General features: G+C 41.6%; 1 protein-coding gene across 3 annotated transcripts in view; it reads right to left on the bottom strand.

The window, feature by feature from the left end:
- The window catches only part of MTDH (metadherin), a 186,394-nt gene that overhangs the window by 135,339 nt on the left and 37,068 nt on the right, over nt 1-13,987 (bottom strand). For all 3 annotated transcript variants that reach the window (XM_029591759.1, XM_029591760.1, XM_029591762.1), the window contains exon 2: nt 12,442-12,546. In XM_029591759.1, coding sequence (XP_029447619.1) covers nt 12,442-12,546 — 105 coding nt within the window. The remainder of the gene's footprint in view (nt 1-12,441; nt 12,547-13,987) is intronic.

The following is a 13,987-nucleotide window of genomic DNA, read 5'->3' as shown; positions in this document are numbered from 1 at the left end:
TCTAAGCTCAAGGGGCATGACATTCCAGAGAGATGGGCCTGCTATGGCGATGGCTTGTTCCCTGGTGGAAGTGAGGTGTGCAATTTTGAGGGTAGGGGTGTTGAGGGTACCTTGATGAACTGATCTGGATGGCCGGCCAGATGAGCGGAAGTGGGGAGCATCGTCAAGCCAGGCGAGATTATGGTTGTAGAGGGATTTGTGAATAATTGTGAGGGTTTTATGTATAATACGGGCGGGGATAGGGAGCCAATGCAAATCCTTAAGAATAGGGGTAATATGGTCAGCTTTACGGGAATTAGTCAGAATTCTGGCCATAGCATTCTGCAGCATTTGGAGGGGTTTGATGTTAGAGTAGGGGAGGCCTAGGAAGGTGCAGTAATCCATTTTTGTGAGTAGTGTCGATTGTAGGTGCTGTATGGAAATCTTGTACATGGAGCATGGGTTTAAGCTTTTTTAGAATATTAAGCTTGAAGAAGCCTTCTTTCAGAGTGTTATTAATGTGCTTTTTAAGATTGAATTGAATTGATTGTCTAAGGCAGGGGTCAGGAACCTTTTTGGCTGAGAGAGCCATAAACGCCACATATTTTAAAATGTAATTCCATGAGAGCCATGCAATATGTTTAAAACTAAATACAAGTAAATGTGTGCATTTTATGTAAGATCACACTTTTAAAGTACAATAAGTCTCTGAAAATATTACACCAGGCCTTAAGACACCAATACATCTCCTATTAGGAAAACGGACCAAGTCAGGCTGCTATAGAGTCCTACACAGAAACTACACGCCAGCAGAAAACCTCACCTGAATCACGTGCTGTCCCTCACCTAACATAGAATAAAGAGACCAAAACGCATAACAAGAAGCATGCAGAAAAAACTGAATTGGAAACTGCAACAAGCCAGAGTCTCTGTATGCAGTGTAACAAAGGAAAAAAGAAACATCACCCATCCTTATAAAACAAATCAAGAAATATAAAATCATCAGCAGTAAAACTGTACTAACAAAAAGAACATATTTCGAAACAGCTGATGAGTGGAATATCCAATAATTAAAAACTCATATAAAACATTTCCAGATACTAACAAAATATTTCAAAATAGCAGACACAAAGACCCAGTAATGAAAAACAATAAGGATACAAACATTTTTTTGCTCTGCATACCTGGGAACGTTTGATATCCAGGTGTCCTGAGATTGTTCTGAATTAGCAGGAGGCGGGGTGGTTTGCTTGGAACTTTCTCCTCTCTCAGTCACATACCAGCGCTCTCTCTCACACTGGCTCTCAATGACACACCTATACACACATGCTCTCAGTACTCACATATACACATGTTTTTTCTCTCTCACTTATACAGGCTCTTACACATTTACACACATGCTATCTTTTCACGCTTGCTTACACACACACAGGCTTTCAATCACATAAATACATGCTGCCTTTTTCTCTCACACAGGCTTTCAATCACAAATACATGCTGTCTTTTTCTCTCACACACAGACTCTCATTCACATGCTTACAAACATGTCCTCTCTTTCTCTCATTTACACACAGGCTCTCAATCACATACTCACATGCTCCCTCACCTAAATCAGCTCTCAATCACACACAGACACACATGGTCTCTCTCTTATTTATACACATAGACTCTTAATCATACATACACATGATTTCTCTCACACACAAAGGATCTCAATCATACACACATACTCTTTCACACAAACAGGTTTTCAATCACAAACTTACACATACAGGTTCCCAATGGTAAACTTACATTCATGCTCTCTCTCTCTCTCACAGGCAGGCTCTCAATCACAGACATACATGCAATCTCTCACTCACACACACAGGATCTCAAACACACATGCTTGCTCGCTCATTCACTCTCTCTCTCTCTCTCCCCCACCCCGGGAACTCGCGGCAGCAGCAGCCTCCTCCCAACGCTAACCTCCTTCATTTTCAGCCCTCGCGGAGGCGGAGTCCCATCGGCCGCGGTTGAAGCTCTTCATTTTCCTCCGAGCAGCGCTGCAGTCTTCTTTTCAGACACTAGCGAGGCCTCTTCTTCCCGCGCACGCACTCGATGCTCACCACTTCCTCTACCGGGCCGCGGGGGGGCGGGAAGAAGAGAGCACGCCGGTGCCGCTGACTCCAGCTGTCCTGCCGCGTTCCGCCCGGGCTGACAGCATTTTAAGCCCAGGCGGAGGAGGACCGGGGAGCAGCTGGGTCAGTGGGGGACTGGAAAGTGTGGCGACACTTGTCTGCGAGCCAGATGCAGCCCTCAAAAGAGCCATATGTGGCTCGCGAGTCATGGGTTCCCGACCCCTGGTCTAAGGAGACCCCAAGATCTCGTACACAAGATGGTAATGAATCAGCAGAAAGGAGGGGGATCATGTAGCATGGGCGAAGAGTGATTATGAGGATTAGAAATGAGGAGCTCAGTTTTTGAAGTATTAAGGGCCAAATAGAGGTTAGTGAGAAGAGTATTTATAGATGTGAGGCAGTTTTCCCAAAACTTAAGGGATTTGGAAAGAGATTAATTGATCGGGATGAGGATTTGGACGTCATCAGCGTATAGAAAAAATTTGAGGCAGAGGTCATAGAAGACTGCAGAAAGGCAATAAGTATATGTTAAAGAGGGTAGAAGATAAGGAGGAGCCCTGGGGGACACCTTGGGTCAGATGGATGTGGAATTATTCAGATTTAGCAATTTTTACAAAGTAAGCTCTATTGTTTAATTAGGTTGTGAACCAGAGAAGGGCATTTCCAGTAATGCCAATTTCGGATAATCAGGCCAAGAGGATCTTATGGCTGGTAGTATCAAAGGCAGCAGAAATGTCAAGGAGGGCGAGTATAAAGGATTGGCTATGGTCCATGCCTTTGAGAATGGTGTCAGTTAACGATAGTAAAAGACTTTCAGTAGAGTGACTTGCGGAAGCCAAATTGGGACAGATGTAGAATGTCATGATCCTCAAGGTAGAAGGAGAGCTGGGAATTGACTATCTTTTCCATAACTTTAGCTAAGGGGGGAAGATTAGAAATGGGGCGGTAGTTAGAGGGATTGGAGGGGGTCGAGGGTGGGTTTTTTAAGGAGGGGCTTAACGATAGCAAGTTTAAGGGGGTCTGGGACTTTACCATGGGCGAGAGAGCAATTTATGATATCGGCAAGTGGTTTGGAAAGGATTGCAGGGATAGAAAGAAGATTTTTTGTGGGTATGGTGTCAGAGGTGTGAGTCGCAGGTTTGATTCTTTTTAATGTAGACTCAATTTCTTTGGCAGAGGTTAACTCGAGGGAGACTAGGTTGGCGGTGACTTTTTGGGAAGAGGGTTTGCTGCGATGGGGTTAGGAGAGAATTGGCAGAGGATATTAGTGATTTTATTTTTGAAGAGCTGGGCGAGTTCTTCACATTTACTACTGGCTTCTTCATCTGAGATGGGTGGGGGGGGGGGGGGTGGATTTGGTGAGTTCAGCCACGTATGCGAAGAGGGCTTTTGGATTGTATTGGTAGTCATGTATTTTTGCAGCATAATAGTCACGTTTAGACTGAAGAATCAAGAGTCTGTAGGTATGGAGCGTGGATTTATAGGTGGCCGCGTGTTTGGTGGTGGGGTTTTTGCACCAAATTCTCTCTGATTCTAAAGTCGTTTTTTAATTAATTCTTTTAGTTTGGGAGTGTACCATGGTTTGGTTTTTTTTACTGTGTAAATGATGTATCTCTTTATTAGTGAGTGGGCATAATTGGTTGGCTATAGAGCAGGTGATATTCCAAGAGGCTAGGGCTGCATCAGGATTGGTAAGATCTAGATTGTCAAGGGACTTGGTGCAGGAGGAGATCAGGTCATCAATGGAGCAGGGTTTACGGAAGGTAATAGTGTGGCCTTTATAGTAAAGAATGCCTTAATGAGGGAATGGTCAGACCATGGGACTGGAATGCAGATGGAAGAATCTGGGTATTGCTAAAAATGGTAAAAATGAGGTCAAGGGTATGGCCTCCTTTGTGGGTGGGGGGAGGAGACGAACTGATTTGTGAACTTTGTTGTGCCCACATTGTGAAATGCCCTACTGGCTATGCTACAAGATAAGAATGATTTAAAGTATTTTACAAAGACGGTAAAGGGTTTTTCAAGGAGGATTTCATATAACAGTGTAAGTGGCTAATTAGTTTATGTTTGAAAATGTTGCTTTTTATCAAAGTTGTGTGAATGAATCTATTTCTTTTATGATTGTTAACTTACTGTAATCCGCGTTGGAAAACATTGTTTAATACATGCAAAATATAAGTTTTTAAATAAAATAAAAAGGACAACTAAACGAAACACATGTTAAATACCTTTGCTAGTGTTCAAACTAGAAGGTGATGTACCAGCGACAATAAAAATTGCCATACTAGGTCAGACTGAAGGTTCAAACCCAATATCCCACTTTTAACAATGGCCAATCCAGGTCACAAGTACTCAGAGCAGGATCGCTTACGTCCAGGGATAAGCAGTAGCTTTACTCAAGTTTATCTGGTTAATAAGAGTTTATAGACTTTTCCATCAGAAACTTGCCAAACATTTTTTTAAACCCAGCAACACAAATGCCTTTGAGTGAAAACAAATCTCTCTGGTTTTAAATATGCCTAGTAACTTCATTAAGTGTCCCCTAGTCTTTGTATTTTTGGAAAGAATAAAAGGGTTAAATTCTTACTGTCTGGGTATACTGTGTGCTAAATTAAAGCTAGCATTTGATCACTTCATCTGAAAAGTTGAGTATGGTTCCTTGACAAGTAACCACTACTTTGATTATTACCCACCCAATCACTTTTTTTTTTGATATACAGATTACCCCATTAGGATGGAAATCTTCAAACTAAGTCAATTATAGATTTAAAATAATGTACAATTAACCCTATTTTAGTGATGGACTAATTTTAGTCCATCACAAGCATTAGTCAACTACTAATCAAATTAAAAACCCTTAGGATTTAGATATACCCACTCCTTAAACAAAACAAAAATGAAGATGCGGACAGAGGACCATTGAGCCTCACAATGACAGAAGCAGAAGTGCCAGGTCCATATCGTGGTAGGATGCTGCCACAACCCGGGCTATACCAAAAATTCAATTAAAAGGTTTTGGGGAGGGGGGGGGGGGGAGACCCCTAGCCTTATTTTTATTAAAATGTTGATGTGGTCATTTTGAGAAAGGGGTGCCAAGCTGTTTGGAGCTGCATGGAAGGCAGGAGGCGGGGGTTTACATTCAGGCCTACAGGCCCACTCCCCCCACCAATACAATGAACTGCCACTTAACCAGCTTTATTCTTTTGAATATTACTAGTTTTGTATATACTTATCCTAACTGTAGCCATACATAACTGACCATATTTAAAAGAATATCCAGTTATGTTTTAAAGTTATCTGGCTACTGTTAACCAGATAGCTTTAAGTGGGGATATTCTAACCACTAGGCTACTCCTCCACTTGTGGATGTTCAGTGGGACGTTTATCACAATGAATATTGAGGTCAAATTATCCAGCTAACCTTAGCCAGATAATAACTTGTCCACTAAATGGCCTACTAAATATTGGTCTCTAATATTTAAAAATGATCTGGAAATGGGAACAATGAGTGAGGTGTTAAGATTTGCAGATGATACAAGATTCAGTCATTAAATCACAAATGGATTCTGAAAAATTGCAGGACCACCTTGAGAGACTGGAAGATAGGGCATTCAAGTTACAGCTGAAATTTAATGTGGACAAGTGCAATGTGATACATATGGAGAAAAGTAACCCACACTGTAGTTAAACAATGTTAGGTTCTATATTAGGAGTTACCACCCAGGAAAAGGATCTTCATAGTAGACAATACTTTGAAATCGGTTAAATGTGTGACAGCAGTCAAAAAAGCAAACAATCCCCCTCATTTATCAAAACGTGTTTTCGCATGCGATAGCACCCTATCGTATGGTTCGATGCAAATCCAAAGAAGAGGAGGAGTTACGGGTGGGAGTGGGCTGGGTTTACCATTTTGCGAAGCCCTATCACACGGATTTAATGCCGATTTTAGGAGTGTTAAGCCATGCGATAGGTTGCGTTACGGCTGGTTTGCGGATGCCACTTTTGGACGGGGGAGAGAGAGACTAGCCATAATGCCATCACCCTAGACACGTATTTATATCTCTATGGGAGGCCCACCTAGTAACTTGAGGTGAAGTTTAGGTATTAGTGTAGGGGATTAGGAGCCACTTTGGCATTCAATATGAGACGTACCAACAGAACAGTGCTCTCTTGTGAACATTCGATGACCCTCAGAGTGAGGAAACTCACCCAAAGATGAGATTCGTGCAATGTTCCCTCAACCTAGCTTGATGTTACCCAGGTAGAGAGAGTCCATCAAGCTAGGTTGATAGAACATTGCACAGTGGTTATATGTAGGCAATACCACATTCCGGCACTTATCTCAAAGTGCGAAAAAGTTATCGCAATTGGCCAACTTAACTCTTCGCATAGGTACTAGTGCAAATTGCGATAAACTCCCTATTACCCAAAACACACACACCCCTTTTCCCATAGCATGCAATATTTACTGCATTTTGATAAATCCAGGCCAATGTTAGTAATTCGGAAAGGAATGGAGAATAAAACGGAAAATGTCATAATGACTCTTTATTGCTCCATGAAGAGGCTGCATCTGGGGTACTGTGTGCAGTCTGATTGCTGCATCTCAAAGATAACAGTTGCATTGGAAAAGGTTACTAGAAGGATGGCCAAAATGATAAAGTGGATGGAAGGGCTCCCCTATGAGAAAAGGCTAAAGAGATTACAGCTATTCAGCAAGGAGACAAGGTAACTGAGGGGGAATATGACAGATCTATAAAATCATGAGTGAAATAGAACAGGTAAATATAAAATTATTTACTCTTTCAAAAAATATAAAAGGCTAGCGGACACTCCATGAAGTTAGTAAGTAGCATATTAAAAAACATTGAAGAAAATGTTTTCCATTCAACACACACACACTCTGGACTTCATTGACAGATGATGTGGTTAAGGCAGTTAGCAGCATAGCTGGGTTTAAAAAATGGTTTGGACAAGCTCCTAAAGAAGTAGTCCATAAACTTATTAATCAAGTATACATGTGGATTAGTCACTATTTATCACTGTGCAATAGCAGTATGGGATCTATTTACTGTTTGGGATCTTGCCAGGTACTTGTGACCTGGATTGGCCACTGTTGGAAACAGGATATTGGGCTTGATGGACCTTTGTCTGACTCAGTATGGCAATTCTTATGACTCATGCTAGCACCTATGAGAGAATATGCATATATGTACCAGCTAAGATGATGTTATATCGGAAGCCCATCAATCCTACACCAATGGATTGTGGTAATATCCAATAAATATTAACTTTTGGATTGTATGCATGAAGTCCGGAGGAAAAAAAATAGGATTTTGGGCTTAGTTACCAAACCACACTGCCACACCTCACTGCTTGCTACCGATCATGCAAACTGAGACTTTTCAAAGTTGAAGCTTAACTTCTGAGACTGGAATCCCAGATAAGCTCATCCTAGCCCAATCCTGCTTCATTAACTTTTGGAGTATTTGCTGACCTCATCCTTGCTTAAGCCCTGGCAAGCCATGCCATCTTTGCCCCGTCCTTGCCTGCATAACTTAGAGGCATCTGCAAGTTATGGGTCTGCTGCCCCGAAAAGGTATTAACCTGTCATTTGCCCAGCAGAGGTCCAAGCTGGCTGCCCACCATGCTGAGACAAGATATTGATTCTCCAGAAGGACAACCCATGCCAGAGACCATCCTCGTGACATCTTAACTTGAACAGTGTAGGATAACAGGCTAAATTACTACTTTAACCTGGGGTAGTTTAATTGGTATTGCATTTAAAAAGTATAAGTTAACTGAGTTAAATGCTGGGGGATTTCATAATCTAAAACCATATTTACCATATATAGTAAAATTATACATTTTATGTTGCTACAATAAAAATCTCATTATCTACCTCTAAAAAGGTATAGATATTTTGCTCCCTTTTATGAACTTGACACATCTGCTTTTAAGGTCAGATAATCCATAATTGTAGAATCTCACAATCTTGTGGAAAAATATACCAATTCAATTTAGGCTCGAAACTGACATTTAAGTTCTGTAAAAGGTTAAAGACATTGCTGTTTAAGGAAGCATATACTGATGATGACTGAGGGATGTCTAGGGGTAAGGACAAGGTGAGGCTGGTATTTAAATGCAGAATTTTGATATTTGATTTAAATTCATCTGTATTTTCAATATATTGTTTTTATATTCTAATTGTAATCTGCTTTGTATAACTCATATTGAAAAATAGTGGAGAATACATTATACAAGCATCAAATAAAACATTTCAACTATTTTTACCTCCTAATTATGCATACAAGAAAAAATCCAGAATTAAAAAAGCAAATTTCAATAAAACATATATAAAAACAAAGAATCCCCACCAGCATTTGAAATTGATTTAATACTTACATTCTTAATGCTCAATTCTTTTAAAATAAATGTAATATTTATATAAAGATAGGATGTAAAAAAATTTTTAAATGAAAAATAGTAATCAATTTTCAAGTGGTATCAAATTGAAGTTACTCTAAAAGGTTAAAAAGATCTATATAGCTGTTTATAATTATAAATACTATAGAATATTTTTAATTTTAGTCTAACTGGAAAATAAATTTAATGTAAACTTTAGCTTTTTTTTTTTTTTTTAAAAGATGAATGTGTTAATGGGAGAATGCTGCCTTAGTACCTTTCCTTTTTAAATGTGATTTTAAACTCAACTGTTATAATCCAGAAAAATAGTTAACTGTATGCATATGATCAATTTACAGGGCTGGAAAATCCTGGGAGCCAAGTAACCTGAGCATCTTGGAAGGTGGAGAAAGAATAAGGGACAAAGTGGGATGCGTATACAAAAAGGTTAAAATGTATGTATTCTAAAAAGGTTTTCTCCATCTCACCAAACCACCACAAGGACATTCAGAAATTAAGATTTGTAAGCCCAAGTAAGCTTCTACCTGCACATTTGTGTATGGCTTTTACTTGTATTTCCTATCATTTTTAATTATTCTCAGTCATCTAAAAAGGTTTTAAATAGACAGACATTAACATGCTCAGTTCTCCATTAAACTCACATCATGTGCTCTGGAAACAGAGGTTACATTCAAAATTATCTCACCCTTAAGAATTTAAAGACACAGAATAAACATGCATAGCGCTGCACTAGATTAGGCCACTTTGAGCACTAAGTTGTTACTATATCAACCCAGAAAATATAGATGCAAAAACGTAAAATGGGTCACAGAAGTTAAAATTTTCCAACCACAACTGATCAGTGCTATTCTTCTTTTATGAATGTGGCAAAAAAGGGGTTGCATGCGATTCCTTGTTTTGTCCTGGAACTTCTTTTCCCCAGTAGGATTAAATGGTCAATTTTCACATCGGAGATTAGGAGTAGGATTAAATGGTCAATTTTCTCAGTGGAAAATGGTAAACAGTGGAGTGCCTCAGGGATCTGTACTGGGACCCTTGCTTTTCAATACGTTTATAAATGATCTGGAAAGGAATATGGCGAGTGAGGTTATCAAATCTGCAGTTGATACAAAATTATTCAGAGTAGTTAAATCATAAGCAGATTGTGATAAATTGCAAGAGGACTGGAAATTGGGCATCCAAATGGCAGATGAAATTGAATGTGGATAAGTGCAAGGTGATGCATATAGGGAAAAATAACTCATGCTTAGTTATACATGATGTTAGATTCCATATTAGGAGCTACCACCCAGGAAAAAGTTCTAGGCATCGGTTCAGTGTGCTGCAGCAGTCAAAAGCAAACAGAATGTTAGGAATTATTAGGAAGAGAATGAATAAAACGGAAAGTGTCATAATGCCTCTGTATCGCTCCATGGTGAGATCACACCTTGAATACTGTGTACAATTCTGGTCGCCACAGCTCAAAAAAGATATAGTTGCAATGGAGAAGGTACAGAGAAGGGCAACCAAAATAAAGGGGATGGAACAGCTCCCCTATGAGGAAAGGATAGAGGTTAGGGCTGTTCAGATTGGAGAAGAGATGGATGAGGGGGGGATATGATAGAGGTGTTTAAAATCATGAGAAGTCTAGAACGGGTAAATGTGAATCAGTTATTACTCTTTTGGATAACAGAAGGACTAGGGGGCACTCCATGAAGTTAGCATGTAGCACATTTAAAACTAATCTGAGAAAGTTCTTTCACCCAACACACAAACTCTGGAATTTGTTGCCAGGGGCTGTGGTTAGTGCAGTTAGTGTAGCTGGGTTTAAAAAAGGTTTGGATAAGTTCTAGTACATTACTACCTGTGTTGGGATTCGTGGATTTGTGGGCCCTTGGCCTGAGGTGAGGGTTAATACCACCTGGGGGAGGAGCTCCACAGGTCTCCACCATCAGGAGGAGAGGTCAGCTGTGGTAGGAGATTCAGTAGTGTAGAGGAATGGAGAGACCTGCATCACAGCCACATGATTGTAGGTGCAGTAAGGGAGTACTGTGGGGGATCTCGAGGAGCAGGGTGAGAGACAGTTCTGGGAGAACCCACAGTAACTAACTCGCTGAACTGGAGAGGCATGTACCAGAGCAAGAATCTTCAAAGAGAAGCGTTGAGCAGGCCCCAAGGAGCAGGGAGCGTGAGACAGGAACTTCTGGAGGTCCGCAGCGGAGTGACCCGAGGGACGGGGCTGCGCAGGCAAGAGAGGCTCTGGCATAGTGACGTAGATCCATCTGCAGAGCAGGGAAGCCCATGTGAATCTCTGCAGTAGTGACGAAAGCAACCCCGAGGAACGGGGCTGCGTACAATGGGATCTCTGGCAGAGAAACAAGGGTACTACCCCGAGGAGCGGGGTGCTGCGTAGAGTCACTGAAATAGAACTGAAGCGCTGCCCCAAGGAGTGGGGAAGTGCAGCTACTCACTCTAAGCCGAAGGTGGTTCCAAGAGGCGACCCTGGGGAGCAGGGAGGCCGGTAGGCAGGAGCTCTGGGAGGTGCAGGGCTAGCCAGGAGATAAAGTCTTCCACAAGAGCGCGGCAGGGTCCCCAAGGAGTGGGTACCCGAGCAGAATCCAGAGCAGGTAGAACCGATACGGGAACTATGGGTCTGAGAAGCCAGGAGCTGGAATCAGTAGCAAAGGAACTCGTTGCCAAGTCAGCTGGCAAGGGGTGAAGGCGGTGCTTAAGAATTGGGGCCTGGTGATGTCAGCCAGGAATGCCCCTGAGGTTCCTGCCCTTGGATCTTCAAAGGAGAGGCTGATAGCGTGCGCACCTAGGAAGGCCCGGAGCCGGCATGGTTGGTGGCAGCGTCCCGGACGCCATGAGAAGTCCAGGGAACCCAGAGGAATGCGGTGGTAGCAGCTAGCCTCAAGTAGGCCTGGAGACCAGAGCTGAGCAGTACATGAAGCGAGTTTCATCGGTCACAGCCATCTGCAACCGACGGTCATAACAACCTGCAATTAAGTTGACTTAGAAAATAGCCACTGCTATTAGCATCAGTAGCATGAGATAGACTTGGTTTTTGGGTACTTGCCATGTACTTGTAGTCTGGATTGGCCACTTTTGGAAACAGGATGCTGGGCTTGATGGAACCTTGGTTTGACCCAGTATGGCAATTTCTTATGTTCTTATGAGCGTGCTCATTTCCTTTAAAGTGGCGTTTTGGTTTTTATTGCACAAGTCAGAGTGAGGCTTGGACAGCATGTATGTGTGTATATATATCTACATATTCTAGTATTCTTAGGAAACTGTAAGACTAACATTCTGCAATGAAAATGTTCATAAAGCTATTGCTAATACTTTGTACTGTTACTCTGTGTGATTGGTCCTTCAGTCACAATCCACAGATATCTAGCCCTGAAGTTGCTAGAACTCTCCAGGCTTGGCTGGGAGTACAGAGAGACCAGATCTGTATATCAAGTCCATTTCAGCTCATGTGAACCACCCTTTCTTGACCTTCCAAGAGCATGCGGAAAAATGTCTAGTTAATATTTACTGAACGAATCGTTTTACCCGATATTGTTTCCAAATTGAATCTTTTTTTCGTCTGTTTGCTGTTCCTGCTTTTTGTTAATAAGACTATCGTTAGCTCTGTCCTGGACTGAGTCATAATCCCATTTTCTGTATCTGGACTATAGTTGTATTTCTAGGAACTGTGTGACCTGAGTTCTGTGGGGTCTCAGTATCGCTACAAACCACCAGGGCATAACTTGCAGACAGGGTATTGCCCAGAGGCAAGTGGGAACCCAGATGGCAGGCTGTATAAGACCAGTTCATGTACATGGCATGTGCTTTGCTTCATCTAACTTTTCATAGCAGATATGGTTACCAAACATTGTTCTGCAAAACTTCATTGTGCCTAAAAACCCTAAGTTTAGAAAGCAGTACCAACCTTCTCATTTTTCTTTTCTGCATCCAATGGTTGCTTCAAAGTTTCTTTTCGAGTCACTGGTAGGATTTCTTCCTCTGACAGATCAAGAATAGGCCGTCCATTAGGCTGTTAAGACAATCAGTTGAAAACAAACTATAAATATGACATACAACTCACTTTAACTTTAGAGCTCAAATCACCTAACCTGATCCAAGCCATCGCTCTATAATGCACAAAAAAATATCTAGCACAGGAATCAATGGAAAAAGCCGATAGTTCTACACATGAACTTATATTTGGGTAATATGCTCATGAGTTTAAGCAAAGTTGTGTATTTAACACTTATAGTATGATTACAAAAGATCAGTCAAATTTAGCAAACTAAAATGCACCAACACAGAAATCAAATTTGTAAACCAAACACAGATTACATTAGATTACAACACCACAAATTTCATTGCTGCAACCCACAAGTTGCTCATCAGGTTTGACAACCATCGTGCATCTGGATGCCAAAAAGGTAAAGCAAGGTGAAAAAACATTTTTCAGATACAGAGAAAGGAGAACAGTCCAAAGTAGTATAGTGAAACAAAGGTGAAAAGGATCAATGTGTAGAGAGAGACGAAGACATGACAGAAATATTAAACATATTCCAATTTGGTGTTCACTAAAAAAGACCCTGGAGGACGACAGTCGCTAGTTAACAAGAAAATGGAGGGGGGTGGAGTAGACAAAACTCCGTTTACAGAAGAGAATGTATGGGAAGAGCTAGGAAAACTGAAAGTGGACAAGGCAATGGGGCCAAATTAGGTTCATCCCAGGATACTGAGGGGAGCTCACAGATGAGCTGGCGGGTCTGCTGCAAGACCTGTTCAATAGGTCCCTGGAAATGGGAGTGATGCCGAGTGATTGGAGAAGAGCGGTGGTGGTCCCGCTTCACAAGAGTGGGAGCAGAGAAGAGGCTGGAAACTACAGGCCGGTTAGCCTCACCTCAGTGATAGTAAAAGTATTGGAGACATTGCTGAAGGAAAGAATAATGAACTCTCTTCAGTGAGAAGAATTTCTGGACCAGAAGCAGCATGGATTCGCCAGAGGAAAGTTCTGTCAGACAAATCTGACTGACTTATGATTGAGTAATTAAGGAATTGGATAGAGGAAGAGCGCTCAATGTCATCTACTTTGATTTCAGCAAAGCTTTTGATACGGTCCCGCACAGGAGGCTTGTAAATAAAATGACCTTGGGAGGGAGCACCAAGGTGGTGGCCTGGATTATAAACCGGTTGACGGATAGAAGACAGCATGCGATGGTAAATGGAACACACTCTGAAGAGAGCGGTGTTAAGCAGAGTGCCGCAAGGATTGGGACCTGTCCTGTTCAATATCTTTGTGAGCGATACTGCGGAAGGGATAGAAAGTAAAGCTTGTCTTTGTGGATGATACTAAGATATGCAACAGAGTGGACATGCCAGAAGGATCAGAAAGAATGAGACGTGATTTAAGGAAGCTTGAATGGTGGTCAAAGATATGGCAGCTGGGATTCAATGCCAAGAGTGCACAGTCATGCATC

This window comes from Rhinatrema bivittatum, chromosome 2 (assembly GCF_901001135.1).
Source record: "Rhinatrema bivittatum chromosome 2, aRhiBiv1.1, whole genome shotgun sequence".
Classification (NCBI taxonomy): domain Eukaryota; kingdom Metazoa; phylum Chordata; class Amphibia; order Gymnophiona; family Rhinatrematidae; genus Rhinatrema; species Rhinatrema bivittatum.
This window is presented reverse-complemented; position numbering and strand designations above follow the sequence as displayed.